Source organism: Hylaeus anthracinus, unplaced genomic scaffold, assembly GCF_026225885.1.
Source record: "Hylaeus anthracinus isolate JK02 unplaced genomic scaffold, UHH_iyHylAnth1.0_haploid 11997, whole genome shotgun sequence".
Classification (NCBI taxonomy): domain Eukaryota; kingdom Metazoa; phylum Arthropoda; class Insecta; order Hymenoptera; family Colletidae; genus Hylaeus; species Hylaeus anthracinus.
In genome coordinates, this window is record NW_026534344.1 from 5,579,096 (window position 1) to 5,598,801 (window position 19,706).

The window sequence follows — 19,706 nt, forward strand, 5'->3', positions numbered from 1 at the left end:
AGGACTCTGTGAGTTGTTCCTCAGTCTATATTCGATCGCTGTCCAAGACGTTTCGTGATTCGTGTGGGTGTCGGCGAAGAATTCCTTTCAAGACTTTCACGAGGGACAAATAAATGTTGTTTTATATCTCACGGGTTTTTTCTTCCTAGTATTTATGTAAAATAGTGTATATTTAATGTGCGAAACTTACTTGGAAAGTACAAGTAACTAAATGGTAATTCAATGTAGGCGTCGCTCTTAAATTGAATCATAAAAAATAAAAACAAATAATACGTTCTGAGGTAAAAAATATTGATTTACACTCTTGAATATGTGACGATTGATCTGTAGTCTGAAAACACGTAGTGCGCGTCAGACAATGGTCGCAAAAAAGTAGAAGAAACGTTTTTGTAATGAAAGTCCATTGTTAAAAAAGTAGATAAACGAGATTCTCTGTTAATAGAAAAATGAGAACGGTATTTTTTATAATGACAACGTTATGCATGGCAACTAGTACTTGCATCCTACCATCGCCATTAACGTTGCAATTAATCCTGGAATTTTCTAAACGGAGGTCTTGGGATCAAATAGTGCTCTTTGAAAATTTAAATTCTCTAGGTAAGAAAATTGAGTTTTCTCTTCCCATTTATTGTTGAAATATTACAAAAAATTTCGCATTTATTACAGCAATAAATTCTTGGCGTGTGACTAGATATGATTTATTTGCGTGTTTTTGCACAGATTGTGTGTTCGCTTATACGAGACCTTTGATATCGTGTCTCGCCGAAAGAGGAATCAGCGTGTCAGTTCAGTCAGCCATCAATCCCAACATACCTGATGCTCTTATGATCCAAAAGCATCGAATTGGATCGATCGTCCTGCTGGACGGGCTGAATCTCACATCACCTGAGAATGTTCTGCACGTGGTGAGTAACGTGTATAAATAACACGTGAAATACTTTCAGAACAGCTACGAACTTTATTCGTCGAAATACTTGATTGGCTAAATAATTGATAGGCAAGCATATCGAATAATTGAGTCGTAACTTGTGGAAGTTAATTAATTTTACGATTTGCTCTTTGGCCGGTCTTGTCATTTGCAAATTATAATTCTATCGAGCAATACGTAAGCGAGTATTCGCAATTCAACTTGTACGAAATCATACATAACGTTAACAAATTGGGTGCTTGAAAATTTTCATCGGTAAATTACGAGCTGCGTTTCTTATTCATGTATATACTATGTAATGTTTAAAAATTGACAAATTAGGTTTTTTCGTGGTCGGTGGGGGTCGGAGGCGATCTTCTTCTGCGTCTTGATAGATTTGCCCCTGATGGCTAAGATAGCTATCTTATTAAATTTGTAAATATCCCGTTGTAGAAGTTGCATCGTATATTCATTACTATTATTAAATGCTCAGTACATTAAGTTCGCGTGGCTGCAGTTAGCAACACTCGATAGGAATACGTGATAAGTCGATCGAATAGCATCCGATATATGGTAGACCTCATAATGACTGGAATAATTAAGATGAAGATGATTAGGTGTATCCATACAAATCGATAACGCGGAACAATGAAATTGTTCTCTGCGAGGCTTCTTTTCCAAACAATCGTCGATGAAGGCTTGCTTGACTAAATTGCAGGCTTCTCAAAAATATCTATTCAATTATTACGTTTCCTGGTTGATGATAACCGTAAAAAACACCGACTCGACCATCGACAACGTTTTACGTCATTTGAATATTGGCATCGACAGTGACGTCATTGTCGCAACGTCTTCCCTGTCGCATGCTGCGATTCAGAAATTATCGCGGACCTACTGGAACAGGTAGCTATGATTATTACAGAGCTATAGATATTACAGAGCTTTCACTTTCACTACAACCAGGACTAATTTTGCCAGGACCTGTTTCCATCTGCGACATTATACGGACCGCTTCGAGTTTCGAGAACCTCCCCTGAAGAGGATGGACGAGAACGGATCCATTAACTTGAACTACGCCGTTATAGAGAACAGGACGGTGGTCTTCTACTTTGTCCACGTTTACAAGATCCGATATACCGACAACACGAGCCTAGTGACCAATTTCCTGGGTTCTTGGAATCCAGATTCTTGGACGCTTCAGAACCCGATCAGTGTCAAGCTCCGAAACGACTTCAACGGACTTCCGATCGTTTTTGGTGTATTGAACGGAACGATCGATGGGGAAATGGACGTCACGGATCAGGTGGAGGCGAACGATATCGCGCCGCTTCTCGATTTCGCTAAATTCGTAACGAGCAGCGTAAATGCAAGGTGAATTAGTGAAATTAATACAAGTAGTATGTTACGATTTAATGAGAATTCGAAGAAATCGTACGATACCTTCGTCCGTTTCTATAGTATTCCTATACATTTCTTCAGCATAGAGTTGGTGCCACATGAAAAACTCGGCACCTTGAACAATAAAGTTTGGAATAATCTCCTCGGTGACGTTGTCGCTGGAACTGTTGACATAGGCCTGGGATATATAACCGTGAACGAAGAACGACAGGCCGAAATGTCGTTCAGCCATCCTCTAATTCGTTACATGTGAGAATATTCAAGTTTCCAAATCGAAACGTAAAAAGAAATGTACTACCGTGCTCCATGTTTTTATATAGGAGAAATATTTATTATCACCCACTGGAAAGCGGTACCATGAGAGATATATTTCGCCAGCCTTTCAACAATTGCCTTTTAGGATGCGTCGCGGTTACGTATTTTGCGATACTGATCGCGATGGGGATGATCATTTACGCTGCAAAGACCGTTCTGCATCACGAAGATGAAAAACGGGCTGGAATAGGGGAGGCAGCCCTGTGGTGTATCAGCATAATGTGCATGCAAGGTTTAATTTTCCACGGTTATGTCGCTCGGACGATTTTATTTATTCGAATTAAATTGAAACTTAACGCAGGTTCGCCGTGGACACCGCGCAGCCCGTCAGGAAAAACGGTATTATTGTTCAGCCTAATGTTTGCTCTGGTAATGTACAACGCGTACGCTGGATTCATTACCTCTATACTATCGGTTCAAGCAAGCGGCATCAAATCTATCGCCGACCTTTTGTCGCACAATTTCAAATTGGGATACAGCATCACGGATGACGAATACATTCGAGTGAGTTCGCGGTTCCAGAAATATTTCGTTTCACGTTTGTAAATAAGAACCTAAACGTGTATCGGTTTATTATCTTGCCTTTCAAGGGCAAGTGGGACTCGTTATCCCAGGTTATCGAAAAATTATTCCAGGTTATAGAAAAGTGTTATGTAATGTATTCGTCAAAGGAAGAGATTATGACAGTAACTTTCGCTATCTCTTTGTTATTTTTAAAAATAATTGTTTATCATATTTCCTACTTACTACGATTGTAGTATTTAGAACAATTTTCCATGGTCAACGTTTATTTAAGTATTTGATTTCTGATTACCATTTTTAGAACGTGAACGACAGCAATCTTCGCGAGCTTTACATAAGAGCATTCAACAATCGCGAGTCCCGATTAGACACGACTTCCGGTCTCACGAAGGCGGTGCAAGGACAATACGGATTTTTTGTCAGCGCCACCCTTGCCCGACGCGTTCTCAGGACGACGTTAATTCAAGAGCGATGTACCTTGAAGGAACTATCCCTTCCCCAAACCTTCACGATGGTGGCACTACCGATGGCAAACTCTTGTCCCTACAAGAAAATTATTAATCTCAAGTACGTGACCGTTATTCCGAAATACGAATCCTTATAATCGCCCCGAAAAACGTATCGGATTTGAAACACTTCTCGCAGCTAGGGGCTCGAGACAATGATTCTTCTTGAAAGGCTGCGCAGTGCTTGGAAAAAGAACAGAAAACATATTTAGTATAGAAACTAATCTTTGTACGTGCTACATAATAAATGAATTACATTTTAAGGGAAATTTTCAGCATTCTGAGGATACGAGAACGAGGAGTCCTGAACAGGATAACAGAGCAAATGCTGCCAGAAATGCCGCAATGCAAATCACCGACTACCTTCCACAGCGCCAGATTAGCAGACGTTTATTCCGCCTTCTTCATTTTGATCGCGGGAGGATTGACAGCCATTTCGATCTGGATCGCCGAAAGGATCTGGAACAAGAGGCGACAAATGAAGAATACCATCGTGCGAGGAATACGTCAGAGTCACCTGATGCCCAGTTTGTCCAATCTATCTCATTTTCCGCGTTTCCATCCGTTTTCTCAGTTTCCTCATTTGCATTTGTATCCTCGTCGCGGCAAACAGCATGATCTTTGCACGAATCACGCAACGCGATTCGATTCGACGAAGAACAACGTAATGGATTCTTCCATTGTCACGCAGGATATACGACCGGGGAAATCGATACCGCCCGTCGGGGCAAAAGAGGACGATAGGGTGGAAAATTCGGGCGAGGAAATCGATCGACCCCGTTTCGAGCCGAGATTCTATAAGACAACACGGGCCAGCATCAACGGCGTAAGCTTCTCCATTCTGTCGACGAAGAAACACTGTAACACCCAGAAGGACGACAGACCTACAGACAATACGGTTTTCCCGTTTCGTCGATGAAGTTTTTTTTTTTATTTTTTTTTTTTTTTTAATAAGAAGGACCTCCGATTTGTATTTTGTCTTTTTTATTTTGGAGCTGAAACTTTAGCCTAGACAACCAGCAATTTTGAACGAATCGTGAACTAATTAACCGTGAAAATGTATTACGTCGTCGTTAAGTAAATTCTGTTACCAGCGACTAAAAAGTGACTAACATCAATCTTAGTCGTATTAAAAACTAGGTGTGGGTCTATGTACGTGTGTATAATAATCGTATGATCTGTCACAAAAAAAAAACACGGCGAACTTTGTACTCTGTTAAAACGTAACATGCACGAAGACTCTTTGTCTTGTCAATAGACGACGGTTAAAGATACACCGGAGCTTTTATGTTTAAAACAGAATGGAAGAATGTCTTTAATTAAACCAAGGAGATAAAGAATTAGTGATAACATGAAGTGCGAACGTGATTTATCCGTATAAAGTCATATGGACGCGTACTAATTTTACGATGTTTTTTTTTATCATTTTTTTATGCTGCTTATATCCCGATGAATGTCATTAAAGTAATGACCAATTACTCATTTCTGTAATTACCGCTGTTAAAAAAATACTCAACCTTGAAAATAGTAGAAATGTATATTTCCGAAATTGATATCATTTATCACAAGTTGCTTATAGTAAATTCATATGCATGAAAAAAGATAAGAAACACGAAATAAATTCTTCATAAATTTTGCAGTTTCTGTGTTGGAATAAAGGTGCACAAAATATGTAAAGAGCTATCAAATATCTCGAACGATATAAAAATTTCATTTTCCGTATGTGCCGGTGATTTTTACTTTGGCGTTGTACGTTTTGAAAGGGGACTCGTATTTATTTATGTCGTTCATGTTTCTGCAGTCTCGTAACGTTCCAACCAAGCTTCTGCGAATCACCGAAATTAGAACAAAGTGTCGAAGAACATATCTCGATTCTCTTCCTACCTACACATGACGTTCGACAGGTTGGGAAACTTTTCGTCGTCCTCGCACCATTCCTGCCATTGCTCGAAAAGTTGCACCTCGCCGATCTCGCCGAGATAATAGTGGCATAGGTCTCTCAATCTGAAGAGATATCAAACTTAATAAGAGGAAAATGCGAAATGCGTATCGGTAGCTATCGCCATCGTACTGACTTCTTTCCCCAAAGTCCATCCGCGGATGTGGCCACCAAAATGGAACCAGGTAACCTATCAGAGATGAACCTTATTCCATCGACTTCTCGAAGACTGTAACTGTGAAGATATGCCAGTATTAGAATGAACTGAAGCTTAAACGGTGTTTCGGCTTACTATTCGAAGGAGTTGTTGCAAATGGTTCGTAAAAGAAGTTCGATTTCCGTATCGTTGTAACACGCGCCCGGCGTCATCATCTCGTAAACGTCCAAGAGGGTTTGGTTAATCTGAGATAAAATTGAACAGTAGTTGCATAACTTTACATTCATTTTGTAAATCGTTTTAGTCTGATGTAACGAATATAAGATAAATAAATCCTTGCGTGCCTCTGTTAGCTGTAATCTTTCGTTACTGCGCATAACATGTATTTCGTTACATAATCAAATATTTTCTGACCCGATGTTTATTATTTTTATCGCTATTCGAGAAGTAAAATGTACCAGATACAATGCTGTTTAGAAAAAATTGAAATTTTCACAAGGAACATTTCAACAACCTTGTCAGCAATGGCGAGACACATTCCGCATCTAATATAAGCAGATGAGAAGTTAATTTCTATGGCATCGCACGAGGAACAGGCACGCAAATACGGAATCTTCTGCACTATGCCAAATTCAGTGGTGTCACAGTCGTAATAATGATCTATTGCGTTTTGATCAGCGAAAGGATTTTGAACAATTGATTCGCTTAAAATCTGCTCGCTTCCTTTGCGACAGCTCGATGATCTCCTTCTACCAAAACTTGTCCCATTTGATATTAAAATTAAAAGAAGCAGTATCACGAAAAAGATTTTCACCATCATTCTTCCTTTCAAAATGGTCTCCATCCTGATGAAAGTTTTGCAAGCTTTTAGATACTTCTTTTGAATCAAACTTCATTAATACGTACCTAATAAAAACACTAATATCTGTAATAGGTTGTTATTTCAATCTTTACACAAACATATTAAAAACAGTTTGAAACAGAAGACAAATTTTGAAGCTCTTGACCTACACATTGTGATGATAAGAAATACTTATACAAGGTTCCCTCTGTTGCTGATAGGTGGCACCCGCTTACACCGATATACTGTTTACTGTATCTGCTACGAGATATTAGGGGAATTACATGCTTATTCGTGGGTTTTTAAGGTTAGAAAGTGGAATACACGCAATAAATTAGAAACATGGTAAGGTTTAGTTTATCTATACTCGATTTGGACTGTGAAGTGCTTCCTTGTTCTCACGCTAAATTGTAGTAGCTTAACAATACTTCTTTTTTTCAGTCTGCTGCAATGAGAAAGGAGTACTTGAAGGCGAAAAAGATTGTGCATCCAAATAGCAGGAAGTCTATTGCTATTGCAAAAAGAGCGAAAAAGTAAATTATATTACTGTTGAATTATACGAATGTTTTATATCTAACAAGTACTTCTAAGTTTTCAGAGAAGATATAAGAAATGCATTTGGTTTCAGAATATCGAACAGACAGAAAACAAAAATGGGTAATATGATTAAGCAGAACTTAATAGGCGAGAAAATGTTATGGATCCAAGAACACATGGTACAGGATGCGTGTCCTTATACTCCAGAACTTACTGCTCGATTATTAGAGACGTAGGTAAACAAGGAATCGGTTTCTGAGTTACAAGTATTTGAAATTCTGTATCTAATTTATAGATACATATCAAGAAACGACGAAGAGTTGGAACAAATCAACATAAAACATTCTGTAGGTGGTAAAAGGAGTAGACAACATGCCAGCAGGGAAGATGTTATAAGGATGACCAAGGAACGTGAGCAAGAAGAGTACGATACATGTGGAATTGGTGAGCAATTAAAAATGGTTACAGTGTGCCTATCCATTTCCAATTTTTCCTGTGTTTCAGAAATTCCGGATATTCTAAATGCGTCTCAGTGCGAGATGTTACGAAAATGGAATGGCGAACTAAAGTACATGACTAATTTTAAATTCAGAAGGTTTGGCAAGAAACATTTAAACGATGCTTTACAGAAAGCAATCAAACACTCGAAAGAAATTCCCGAAAAATTAGGAAATCACGCGGAAGAAATTACGTTCGAAAATGTCGAAAATACTTTGTTATAACGAACGAAATCTTCTATATAATAAATTTACTATATACTTTTATTTCTACCTTATCTTTCAAACTACCTCTCCAAGGCAGCCATTATTTTTTTTAGGAGCGAAAGTGAATTTCTCCGTTGTTTTCGCTTGCATAATTCGATGTTTGCATTAAATGCACCGTTCTCGTCTCCAGCAGGGAACAAAGGTGTCGCGAAGAAAGAAATCACGATAGAAAAAAGTTCGATTGCGAAATACTCAACGAAACTGGAACATGTGAATGAGTCGTGTGCAGGCCGCAAATCCTCCGAACTCCATTCTTGTATTTCCTGGATCTCCCTTTGTTTCATTTCACTTGCTGTTTCCTATTACACAAATACACAGAGAAATTACTTCTTTAACCATTTTCGTAAATTGGTACTCTTCAAATCATGCGGCGCCATATTTGAAATGGAATTCAATTGAAGTAACCGAGGAATAAAATGGCTCATAACGAAATGCAAATTGACAGAAGATTTATCGACTTCTGTTTTCCTTTATTTTTCGGGTAGGTGGAATAATATACTACGGATTTTTAGCGCAGTTGGAGTTATAGGATACTTCTCTGGAAGAGCATGGATCATTCTAGTGGAGAAAAGCAGAGAGGAGGGCGGTGATCACGTGAATAAGAGTGAAAGTTGGCGAGGCTTTTGCTTTGCTAAATTATCGGTGTACTCTGCCTCCATATAATAAGCCGATAACCTTCGATTTACTCACGACTTTTAGCCTACCTATCGTGGATAGTACGAGATATACATACACTGCTTCGAATGCAATTGATTTGATAATTTCCTCTATACAAGAACGTAAATAGAAACCATACCGCGCTTTACGAGCAAAGCAAGAAAAGTAGAAAGGAAAGCTACTATGATTGTTCTCGTGAAATGGAGTAACTGTTACGCATAATCGTATCGGGATTATGCAAGTTCCGATAGCTGGCGGATGGTAAACGGTAAACGTTTCACATCGGTCAACGTAATATTGGTTGATGCAGCCGATGATGCATAGCAACAGACAACGGTAGATTGTCTAGCGCGGTAGATTGGTAGCGCTTCGACTTCGCTTTGGACTATTCCGCAGATGTCATCGACACGGGAACTCGCGATGCCATTTTTACGCTCGCTTGAGCTTTACGAGTCCTCGACGTCCTTGCGTTCTGCCGACTCAATTATACACGACGCTAACCTACCGCGTCGTTTAGACGGAATTAGAAAGTCAGTCGTTCAGCCGCGGCCTTTTCAAGTTTGTCTCCAGAATTTTCTAGCGTACACCTCGGAAACGTTATGCGGAAGAGCGTTCGAGGATGATGCGCTGTGCTCTGATAGTTGGCAGTGTAAAGAATCAAGACGTACAGTACACTAAGCGGTTCCTGAGATAATTAAGTGTGGTATCGCACGACCGCTTAGGTTTCGAAGTTGTATATAAGGGAGCTTTAAAAAGTATCGAGAAATGTCCATTTAACCTTTTGCACTCGAGAGGTGACTCTCATTCACCATTAGGTTTCATGGAGCAAATCTACAATACCCAAAGTTTTTAGGTTTAATTTCTTTGGAGCTCGACGTATCAATAAAATGATTGTCGGTGAGGTAAAGGTGATCTTGTTCTAAAATCTCGATAGCTTAGAACTCGTAGCAATGGAATGTTAAGAAACATCTCGAGTTGCTGATAGATACCAGAAAAAAAGGCCTCGAGTGGAAAGGGTTTCTTTAAAAAATAGTTGATTCTATACGTGCACTTTCTGGGCGCCCGTGCGGCTAAATGTTAAGACAACCGTCTTGGCGCTGTTTTCACCGCGACGTCAGCCGTTCAATTTCGCGGTCCACGAGCGTGACGCGTCTGTCCGTCGGAGATGTAAAAAGAGGAGAAGAAAAAGAGAGACGAAGGGAGGGAGTAATTTCTCCGGTGGAATGTTCGGCGACGGAATTCGAGAATCACTCGCTAAACGAGTCAACCAACATCGGCACGAATACTTTAAGAGACTGGGGGCTCCATCGAGCCAGAGGCCGCCGAGAGAAGACTACGTTCGTGAATGTAGGTCCTCGGGTCGCCACCTATAATGCGAACCTCCCACCTTGCGAGTCGTCCCACTAATCGTACAGGTTTCTTCAACAACCGAGCCCTCCGTTTCTTGGCCGAGTTCGGGGCAACAGGTGGACCGCCATATTTGGAAACGTTCGACGAGGTTCGGTTTGGCAACTCGCTCGAGACTTCTGCCTCTACGGGGATGTCACCTAGTTCGGCAAACGCTGTTAACTACTATTTACCTTGGAATCGAGGAAGGGCTTTGGAACAGAGTTGGATAAAACTTGGAGGAAAATTCTGGAACGCTAGTTTAGATTCTACCTGTACATTATTATGTACATTACCTACCTTTACTCGTGGGTACTAGAATGCCGATAGGCGCCAAGGTAAATATCTGTAGTGGTAAATACAATTAGGGATTTATGTTTGTGGACAGGTCTGGAAAGGAAACCAACACCTACTTTTACCTTGTCTAATTCGCGAATCGATTTTGCCTAATGTATCCTGCAGGGCATATTTCAATTTAATATTTTCTTCTTTCAACCGTGGGTCGCCGTTTCGAGGTGACGATTTTGCATAAATTTCTTTTAATCTCGGTGGAAAGTAAATGGAAGATCGCGGCTGATCCGTTATTTTTGAAAGGAATTTTTAACAGATTCTCGAAGAGTAGAGAGTTTCGAGGACTTCTATGTTCCCTTGACTCTCCCACGGACTTTCTATCGGTCACCGAAGACATTTCTAAAAACAACGCCCGGTTTTTCTAGCAATGTTTCTGAAAGAATATTTCTCCTTGCCCTAACGGTTGCACTTGGTCGTGTCGTTGCTAAGAACGGTCGAGCGGAGTTATAAATTGAGTAATCGATAAACGAGCAGGTAGGTTGACAGGTGAATTAACGCAAATGTAACAGCTGTGGCGACGTCGTGCGTCGCTGTTCGCGGCAGCTAAAGTTCGATGTAACGGGTGAACTAATGGTACAGTTTGAAAAGGGCGATCGATCAGAAGATGAGCCCGCGATGAAGGCTGCTCGCACTTGATAATAATTGAAGGACTCTCTTTGCGAATGTTTTGCTCAAAGAATAACTGTAGCATGTTGTTAGAAGCTGGTCAGAATCTTGTTGTTTGGAGTGGGAGTCTTCCAGATACTACCTCAGAGTAGTATACGGTACCAAATTTCACAGTCAAGATTTCGACTACTCGTCATCCTCGTGAAAGACGTAGTACAAAAATGAGACGAAGTAAATTTGAGCGATCTAGAAATACAAATAGCGAAAGTGTTACGATTGACCCCAATCTCCTCTACGTCTCGCATTCCACACAAGACGAGCCACGTTCAAAATCAAAAGTTTCGATTCCCCGAATTTTCTAATTATTACTGCTTCTTATTCCTGTCTGCCCTCTCCCAGCCAGCAAGTTCGACCCCACCAGCCCCGAAGCAATAGGATACGATAGCAGCCAAGGCCGTGTTGTCCGCAGTAATTTCGCGCGCGCAATTACAATGACAATAAACAGCCACCCGAGGAAAGAGTGCCGCGCCACGCAGAGTCCTGCTCGCCACGAGGAAGAAGCTGGAAAAGGAGCCTAGAGTGAGATAGAGGGGGGGTACGTAGTGAGAGGGGGCAAAGAAACGATAGAAGAGGGGCCTCACCGGCTCGCCTCTGGCCTCTCTCTCGATACACCTTTCTCTGGTTCCCAACACCCGGCGGGCCTTGCTTCCCCTTCAGTCCTCACCGGGACACAGACAAAGTTACGCACCCGGAGAAAGGTCAATCGGTCGGTTGCTCTGCTCCTCGAGTACCGGAGCTCTCGTTTTACCGCTCCGTACGGGCACCAGGTGAAAAATTTTTCGTCGTTCATCGAGGAAAAAGAATCGTGTCGTCGTTTGTTTTCGTCATTTTTTTGACGAATCTCTTCGCGCTTCTGTTTTTCATTTCGTTGAGAAAACAGTCGGTTCGTCCCGGGATCCAATCCACGTAACGAAGATAAGTCAGGGAAACCGAGTCCCCGTTCGGGAAAGGTGAATTTCCAAGGTGCGCGGTCGCAACTGGCTTCCGCGCCGTTTGGATTTTGGTGCTCATGTAGTGGGCTACGTTTCTCCATCCGGACCTATTTACATGAGAGTGCACGTTTCCTGGTAATATCGTGGCGCAGCTCCGTGCGAGCGGAGAACAGATGGCAGAAGACATGTGGAGGCTCTGGTTCACGAAACTGCTGCTGCTGGTGGCTCTGCTCCTCGCCGTCACAGTGGAAACGCGATCCGAGGGTGAGTCTCTACTTTTCTGTTTGCTACCTGGAGAACTCTCGCTCAGAGATTAGTTGAGTTTTAAATTTTATATTTATCTTTTGGACATTTTTGTACTGAATTTTTGTACTAGAAATAAGTTAGCGAATATCACGGCAAAAGAAAACAATTGAGGACCCATGACGGTCGAGTTTCGCGAGTTCTCTCCGCAAGCATCTCGTAAACAGCGTTTGCGATTTAGTCGCGGTGTGGCGAATTACGCAGGCCGCCGACAACACGGCAACCGCGGTTGGAAAACTCGTTAAACACTTTCTAATTCGTCGCCTCGAGAAGGGAAGAAAGACTTGTCGCGAAACGCGTTGTGCAATTCCCGATGCAGGAAGAGCGACATAGGAAACTCGATTTTGGCGAGATCGCGTTCGACTGCTTTCGATAAACAAGCGTCGACGGGAATTCCTATTCATTTTTTTCTCTTAAATTTTATTACTTACGCGAACCTGTTACTACACGGAATTCCTTAATCATAACAATTCCGTCTCGATTACCAGGAAACAGTATGGAGTCATATCAATAACAAAAAACTAATTTCGTAGTTGTAGTGCTTTATTACTGTATCCATTAACTGAAACTATTTATTTTTCCACGTGAGCCGCGTGGTAACGCGTACGACGATAATTCCTTTGGTTAACAGCTGTTATTCCGCGTAGCTGGCAAGATAACGTCGTTGTTTTCCGTTAATAGGACATCCACTTTTAAGTGGCTCGTGTTAGCTCTCACCGAAGGAATTGTCCGGTGCGAACAACTGTTTCCTTGCAATTAAGATGCACGATGTTAACGCGCGGAGACAGGTTCTAACAAACGAGTCGCGTGTAGCCGCGAAGTTCGAACGTTTCTTATCCTGAACGGGAAACGCAAAGATAGCTTCGTGTAAACTGATCATCCGTTTAAATTCTTGATAAGAAAAACTGCGATCAGATTGTGACGTGGGTATATTCTATTTTGGATAGACTTTATTTCGCGTTGGAAAAGTTCACGTTGCAGGGGGTAAAATTGAATTAATGCAAGCAAAAAATGAGGGAATCACTGAATGGAACTAATTTTAAGGAACGCGTTGCATGGGTTCGTTAAAAAAAATAACACCGGACGGAGGTGTTGTAAACCACGTAACGGTGTACGCGACGTAACAATACGTCGGTTTAGTTCTTGCGACCCAAATGATTCAGAAAACAAATAAAAAGACGTTCGCGAATCCCAAGTGTCACGCGTGAAGCTCGTAAAAATGAGATTGAATTCAACGAGAAGATTCAATTAGTATTATCTTCGATAATAAAGTTTTTTGACCGAATGGACTTTTTACCATGTTCACGACGAAGAAATCAATTATTGTGGCGCGAAAATGGAGCAGAAATAAGCGAATGAAACCGATTTTCACGCGGCTGAGGCATGTAATCCAACTGAAATTAGGACCTGCGAACCGCGTGCACATTAGAAAATAATGCCGATGCTTTGTATGTTATGAACGAGTATAACGGTTCGCGCGGCTTGTGGTGTTCAGTGGTGCGCGTTTTACTCGGGCATCCGCTTCTTCGATCCCTCGATCGGATCCAGTATCGACGATTGAGCCTGACATATACGTTTCGCCGAGTTCCGTTCCAAACGGGTCCAAGCTACGGATGGGCAAAGTTTTAGTCGTGTAATGAACGACGAATGAAAACACAACGGTCTACTCTCGAGACTTACTCCGTTGAACAGTTATCGATTAAATTTTTATCGTCAACATTTTACGAATTAACGGAACTTTTATTCAAATAATAAATTCGCCCATTTCTGACTGTTTTGTTTTCCTCCCTTGGAAACACCGTGTCTTATTTCGCGGTCGGTGAGCCTCTATAAAATGAACGAGCCTGCGTATTTATTAAATATGCATGAAACCATTCGCCAGGACGAGCCAGCACGTAATTCCTCAATTAATTCGCTTGGAACAATGACTCGGACCCGAGTGCGCGCTCGTAAGATCAGAAAAACAAACTACGACTCCGTAGCCAGGCTCACAATTGAGCCTCTCGGAGGCGAGGTACGACGAATTAGTCTTCTTCTTACATTTTTACTCGCAACGAGTTCGCAACGAGTACTTCCTTTGTGAAACTTTTCGGTAGCACTGAAATAGAATTGATAAACACATTGCGTGGCCATGTTTTATTCAGAACTGCTTGTTTCTTACGATTATTTAGATTAGGCGGTAGGTACAGAGAGTTCGAGTAAAAAATCACGGCTACTCGAGTTTCAAGGTTCCTGGAATACTACTACCTCTACCTCGGATCTAGCTAGCAACGCATGACGCATTGTTCTATCAAGAAAAATCACTCTAGGTGTCGTATTTTTGTCATCGATACTTGTTCCGCTTGCGTTATTGTTTTCGAGTGACCAGACTGTCGTTCGATACGAAACAAAAATCTAGGCTAGCGTAAAACCTTAATTCGAATTCCATATTGGCGCTATCTGCGCAAAGGAGGGAAACGGGATTCGAAGGGAGGGAGACGAGGTTTGTTGCATTACTGTAGGGGTTTTTATCAGCGGGCGGTTGGCCTCGCGGATCAGCTCCACGTTCCATTCACTGCTGCGAAACATAGTAGGAGAGATCGTCGTCGGCGAGAATCTGCGCCAGCGGTGGCTCGAACGCCGCCAGCCAGCGCGCTGGGCCAGCTCGTTCGTCTTCTCGGTGAAAGAGTCGTCTACGGCTCGTGAATATGTAATATACGATCCTATCTGGCAGTAGTGCACGAGCGGCGCGAGAAACCCTGCAAACGGACCGCGCGCAGGTTGCAAAACGCCGCTCTAACGGCGATCTTATCGCGCACGCAGTTTGTTTTCCGCCGCGTATTCGACGGCTCTTCTCTGACGTTTGCCTTCGATACGCGCGAATATCTTTGAGGTTATCCTACCCCTGGCCAAGAATGACCAAACTGTTGTACGATTCGTAATTTTTCATTGCTTTAATCGTATGCAAAACGAACGTAAAAGTCATTTTAAAGTTACAAGGTGATTCATGTTTCGAGTTCGTAACGATTATACAAATTGCCAGACTGAAACTAATAGGACGGCATTGTTTTCGCTTAAAATTGCCGAGAACATGGAAAATCTGATCCGCAGAGTTATATGCCACGCGTAATTTTCACGAGGACATTCACTTTCGCGCTAAAACAGTACGAGATTCTCGACGAAATAAAAGTTAAATGCCGTATCAAGGACTTAATCTCTCTTCGAATGTATCCTCGATAACGTTGATTCGCAAGTTCCGTAACATTGTATTCGTTTAATTTGAACCGTGGGTTTCAAGGTCGATTATTCGTGTCAACGATATTCAAGGTTAATGAAAATCATTTCCTTCGCAGTCACGGGACACCGATGGCGTCGTATGTAGAATATTCTAAAGGGGAAAGCCTTTGATCGATCGCAGTACAGATCGATGCAAGTGGAAATCTCGGTCACAGACCGTAAGAAAAGTGATACCTCGTTTCGTTGCCTTTTCCGGAAGATCGCATTGGGAAATCTCTGGAAAGTAAACCGAGAATTAAATCCTTGCATCCGACGGTCTGCTGTTCGATATTGCGCGTAAACAACTCCGCGAAACGTTGAAAAAGGCCTTTCTGATTTTCACACTTCAAATTTTGCTGTCGTCGCGCAACAATTCCAGCGGGGACCAGTTCTGTTAGCTCTGCACGTGCAGAGCGATTGGTCACAAGTTGTTGGAGCGACATTTTCGTGACATTTGCGTCAGACATTTCAATAGCCAACGTAAAAGGACACCGCAAAAAGGATACCAATGTACCGGGAAACTTGATATAATTGTGTCGACAAGAATGGTTAATATAGCTGCTGATTGGGATCGAGAAACCCAAAAATGTCTTGGAAACATGTTCCTCCATTGCTCGAAGACAGAAAGCGGGGACTGTCTTATTGAAGAAAATAGTGGCGATGTTCCACTATCGAAATCGAAACGTTGAATGCTTGCACTATAATCTGTTTCATTTAGCGACGAGGAGAAAGTATTTCGCGGCAGAGGAAAAAAATAAATTTTGCTGTTTGTATGGGTTTGGTACATTTATGGTCGCGAAAAGCTCTGTCTAATTGAAAGTTGAGAAATGTGTTGTCTCGCAGTCGATCAAAGTGAAATCGAGACGAAATATCACGTAGCCCCGTTTTCTCCGAATGATCACGACGCCTTATATACACACTCTCGACACGAGCCAATTATAGAGACAAAGACGTTTTTTCCATTTACACTTCTCCTCTTTCCTTCGATAAAATATTACCCGGTAAACACTGATTTGGTTTCTCTTTTCCATGCTGTTGTCGTATAGAGAGATAAAGGGAGAGGGAACATTAAGACAGATTTCAGTCTTGATCAAGGACGACTTGCGAATTCGAAAGGGACACGTTGGGTCACGGTCATAACATGCCAGCGTCCTTACGCTGTTCGCTGTACCGACTCGATGACGTTAATCGATTTTTCCTGCTCCCTCACCCGGATAACCTCGACGATAAATTTGTACTTTACTTCTACGCGAGTCGATAGCACATCGACGGAGGCGGTAAAATATGTCACGATGAGACTCGATTCACGAAAGTGGACACGTGGATATCACTCTCGCAGCATTCGAGTGCTCCAGGCGATGAAAGTTTGCACTCCCGTCGCGCCGTATCCTCGGACCGGGTCCTAATTTCGCGATCGTGAACTCATCCGTGAGTTCGGGGAAGAGAAATATTCTCATTCAAGCGAAAACGAAAATAAATGTTCGATCATGTTGAGCTATCGAAGCTCATTGAATCTATCTTATTCCACCGTCACTGCGATCCATCTTGTCACTAGCAAACAAGTACACATAAATAAGTATTATACCTTCCATGAGGTCGTTTATATGGCTACACTTCCGCGTCGATTACCATAGATGCGTGAGACGTTCTTCACAGATTTTCGTTGCTTCTCTCGAGATCGGCGTTGCGATGCAGTTTCATCGTGATTTTACGATAATAGGAAGAAACGCTTCGCTGGCGGTGGAATTTCTCGATGACAGATCGCACGCGATCGATCTTAACGGGCCAACCGTACGTGTCGCGCATTCTAAACCTAGACAAAGGCATCGGCATGCCAGATGCAACGTAATATAAAGGCCCACGAAGAAGCGCGCCGTCAATCGAAGTCCAGATTGGTTTCGCTCGCCGCGATCGTTGACCCAGATTTTTGCATAATCTTATGCAACCGTGTTAACAAAAGGCTTTCCTAACGGATCGTTACGTGACATCACTGGTAAACCTCTCTTTCTCGTTTCCGAATGATCCTCTCGTCGGAGAGAGGAACAGACCTCATTGGAGACACGAATTCAAGATCACGGTGCCCGTCGAAGATCGAGGACAGAACGAGCGAACGGAAGGTCCTACTTTCCCTGTGGGTCATAGAAAATTCGATTCTGCGATCAAGCAATTCAATTCTTCGTTCGTTTCCTTGGGTACAGTTCGGTCAGCGCGCTAGTGAATAGCTTAACGTAGCGGTAGCGGCGCATTGAAATCACCCAGGGATACCGCCTGCGCGCGCGTTGAAATCTCCGGCGCTCGGAGATTTCAACGCGTGGTTAGGATAGTATCCCTGGCGTTTTAAAGTCGCTGGCGCGGCGCATATATTAATCGCTGTTTTGGTACAAGTTTTCACTTCTTTTTGGAATATTATCAAGTCGAGTAACTTCGTAATTTAACATAGCTGAACAAGTAGAAATAATGATCCGAACTTAACGTATTCCCCTTGTTTCTCGATGGATCTGAGTCAGGCCTGTCGGCCTATGCGACAGAACTAGTTTACGTAAAAAAAATCCTCGTATGCTAGAAACCCATTTACGTGTTTCGCCTGTGCTCCCGTCTCGTGGCCTGAAAGATGGACGACTCGCCGTGAATTCTGATTTTCTGCGAGCGCTTTGACAGTTACGACCTCAAAATGCTTCCACCACGTTCAAGCGTTGATTCTACCGCATTTCAGACACGAACACACTTAGTGAATTTCATGGTAAATTCTGAATGTCTATACTACTATGTATCTATCCACTTCATTTTTTCTTTCTTGTCACAGTTTAAAACACTTTCGTTAACGCTATTATTGCGACACAAAAACGACGTTTTGTAAGTTTAATTACACTGTCACGTAAAATATGCGAAAATGGTTTCATAGTGCCTTTAGGCTACCGACGATGAAGGCTCAAGTTTCGTTCCACAACGAGGTAATGGAGAAAGTACGCGTAAGAAAGAAATTCAAGCGATTCATAGGAATGCTTGTCGACAGAGGAATGACCGAGTACCTATAATTCAATTTAATATCCACTAGTTAGATAACGACAATCAGCTTGGTGTCGGGTAATCCTAACTGCTGGAAGCTTGATCTTTTGACGCGCTTGGATGACCTTTAATTTCATCTTAGAGGAAATCGATTCGATAACGAGGCGTCCATCTCCCTTTTATTCATGGACTAAGAAACGAGAATCAAACTTTCTCCGGGAGAGAAAATGGAATTCTTGGCATTGCTATCTATCAATGGAAATAACTCCTAAAAATATCGGAATCCTACTTGTCGAAACAAAGTCAAATAAAATAAGTGTTTGGAACATCTACAATTTATTTTCGTCGCTCGGTTGAGTATTTCTCTTCATTTCTTCGTGATCAATGGCGTTCTAAATTTATCCGTGATCGAACGTACTTCCCCGTACGGGAACCGAGGAAGCGAACGAGCACGCGATTTTTTTTCTACGTGAAGTACGCAAGAGTCCATAACGGACGTAGCCGAGTGGTCGAAACGTAGGTGGACGGTTCGAGATTCTGACCGATTCGAAATTTCACAGTCGAGAGTGCAATAATACGAGACGATCGTCTCGTTGGGCGGAATTCTGTCGTATCATCCAGACATGAAAAAAAAGTAGTCAGGACCAGTTCCCTGAAATTCCTTGCAGGCTTTTATTTCCATGGTTTAGGCTGGTTTCGTGATATTTTCGAGGTTCTAATCGGTTTATACTCAACGGTGGAACGAACGGGGTACAATAAAATGGTCTGCAGATCCATAAAGTGGCCACCGAATGAGAGACTGTCACAGGTTGCCTTGAAAATAGTTTCAGTTTGAATCTCTGCGTTCGAAAACATTTTTAACTCAATTTTCATTTGGATAGATGGATTATTCGTAAACCCTCAAAGACGGTCCACGCTATCAGAATTTCACTCCTTCGATTCTCCGTTACTTTCTGTTATTTCCCAACACACTCAATGATAGCCAGCAATCCACGCGTTCGTCGTCAACGATCGACGACACGGTCGATAGAAAGGAAAAGGACTGACGCATCCTGCGACAAATTACAACCTTCGGCGTATCCTAGATAGCACAGTTCGCGAGATCCCTCGTCCGTGGCTGGGGTAATACCGTTGCTTCTGGTGATCGTTGCTTTAACGAGCTGCTGGCACACACTCGAGCCAGCAACCAGATGTCCTTCGTCCTAGGACGCCGTCATCGTCGTTTACCGTTGTAGCACGTCTCTCGTCCTCCGCATTTCTGTCA

General features: G+C 42.3%; 3 protein-coding genes across 7 annotated transcripts; 2 read left to right on the forward strand and 1 right to left on the reverse strand.

The window, feature by feature from the left end:
- Window positions 1-129: 129 nt before the first annotated feature.
- LOC128889634 (glutamate receptor ionotropic, NMDA 2C-like) lies at window positions 130-4,588 on the forward strand. 5 transcript variants are annotated; one of them, XM_054147397.1, is made up of 9 exons: window positions 130-597; window positions 721-905; window positions 1,626-1,810; window positions 1,871-2,278; window positions 2,387-2,554; window positions 2,626-3,124; window positions 3,444-3,709; window positions 3,925-4,175; window positions 4,340-4,588. In XM_054147397.1, exons 1-9 carry the CDS (start codon window positions 447-449, stop codon window positions 4,390-4,392), a joined length of 2,166 nt encoding a protein of 721 aa, XP_054003372.1. In that variant the 5' UTR covers window positions 130-446; the 3' UTR covers window positions 4,393-4,588. The 5 variants fall into 5 exon arrangements, with proteins under 5 accessions (XP_054003372.1, XP_054003368.1, XP_054003369.1 ...); XM_054147395.1 differs by having other exon boundaries at window positions 138-597; window positions 2,626-2,852; window positions 2,922-3,124; window positions 3,925-4,588; XM_054147396.1 differs by having other exon boundaries at window positions 138-597; window positions 1,886-2,278; window positions 2,626-2,852; window positions 2,922-3,124; window positions 3,925-4,588.
- Window positions 4,570-6,663, reverse strand: LOC128889640 (uncharacterized). Its single transcript, XM_054147407.1, has 5 exons — window positions 6,259-6,663; window positions 5,880-5,989; window positions 5,724-5,822; window positions 5,533-5,652; window positions 4,570-5,473 (listed from the first exon to the last, which is right to left on the reverse strand). The coding sequence occupies exons 1-5, from the start codon at window positions 6,586-6,588 to the stop codon at window positions 5,359-5,361; spliced, it is 774 nt and encodes a 257-aa protein (XP_054003382.1). The 5' UTR covers window positions 6,589-6,663; the 3' UTR covers window positions 4,570-5,358.
- Window positions 6,664-6,798: 135 nt separating this feature from the next.
- On the forward strand, window positions 6,799-7,881 carry LOC128889641 (translation machinery-associated protein 16). Its single transcript, XM_054147408.1, has 5 exons — window positions 6,799-6,930; window positions 7,027-7,118; window positions 7,214-7,354; window positions 7,418-7,566; window positions 7,627-7,881. The coding sequence occupies exons 1-5, from the start codon at window positions 6,928-6,930 to the stop codon at window positions 7,842-7,844; spliced, it is 603 nt and encodes a 200-aa protein (XP_054003383.1). The 5' UTR covers window positions 6,799-6,927; the 3' UTR covers window positions 7,845-7,881.
- Window positions 7,882-19,706: the final 11,825 nt, after the last annotated feature.

Excerpts from the sequence above, each read along its gene's own strand:
- LOC128889640 (XM_054147407.1), bottom strand. The coding sequence starts at position 6,588 with ATGGAGACCATTTTGAAAGGAAGAATGATGGTGAAAATCTTTTTCGTG. Across the intron at positions 5,653-5,723 it reads GATGGACTTTGGGGAAAGAA|ATTGAGAGACCTATGCCACT; the intron begins GTCAGTACGATG and ends ATATCTCTTCAG. Across the intron at positions 5,474-5,532 it reads CTGTCGAACGTCATGTGTAG|AAGCTTGGTTGGAACGTTAC; the intron begins GTAGGAAGAGAA and ends GGTGATTCGCAG.
- LOC128889641 (XM_054147408.1), top strand. Across the intron at positions 7,119-7,213 it reads ATTGCAAAAAGAGCGAAAAA|AATATCGAACAGACAGAAAA; the intron begins GTAAATTATATT and ends ATTTGGTTTCAG. Across the intron at positions 7,355-7,417 it reads ACTGCTCGATTATTAGAGAC|ATACATATCAAGAAACGACG; the intron begins GTAGGTAAACAA and ends TCTAATTTATAG.
- LOC128889634 (XM_054147393.1), top strand. The coding sequence starts at position 447 with ATGAGAACGGTATTTTTTATAATGACAACGTTATGCATGGCAACTAGT. Across the intron at positions 2,279-2,386 it reads ACGAGCAGCGTAAATGCAAG|CATAGAGTTGGTGCCACATG; the intron begins GTGAATTAGTGA and ends ACATTTCTTCAG. Across the intron at positions 2,555-2,625 it reads CATCCTCTAATTCGTTACAT|GAGAAATATTTATTATCACC; the intron begins GTGAGAATATTC and ends GTTTTTATATAG.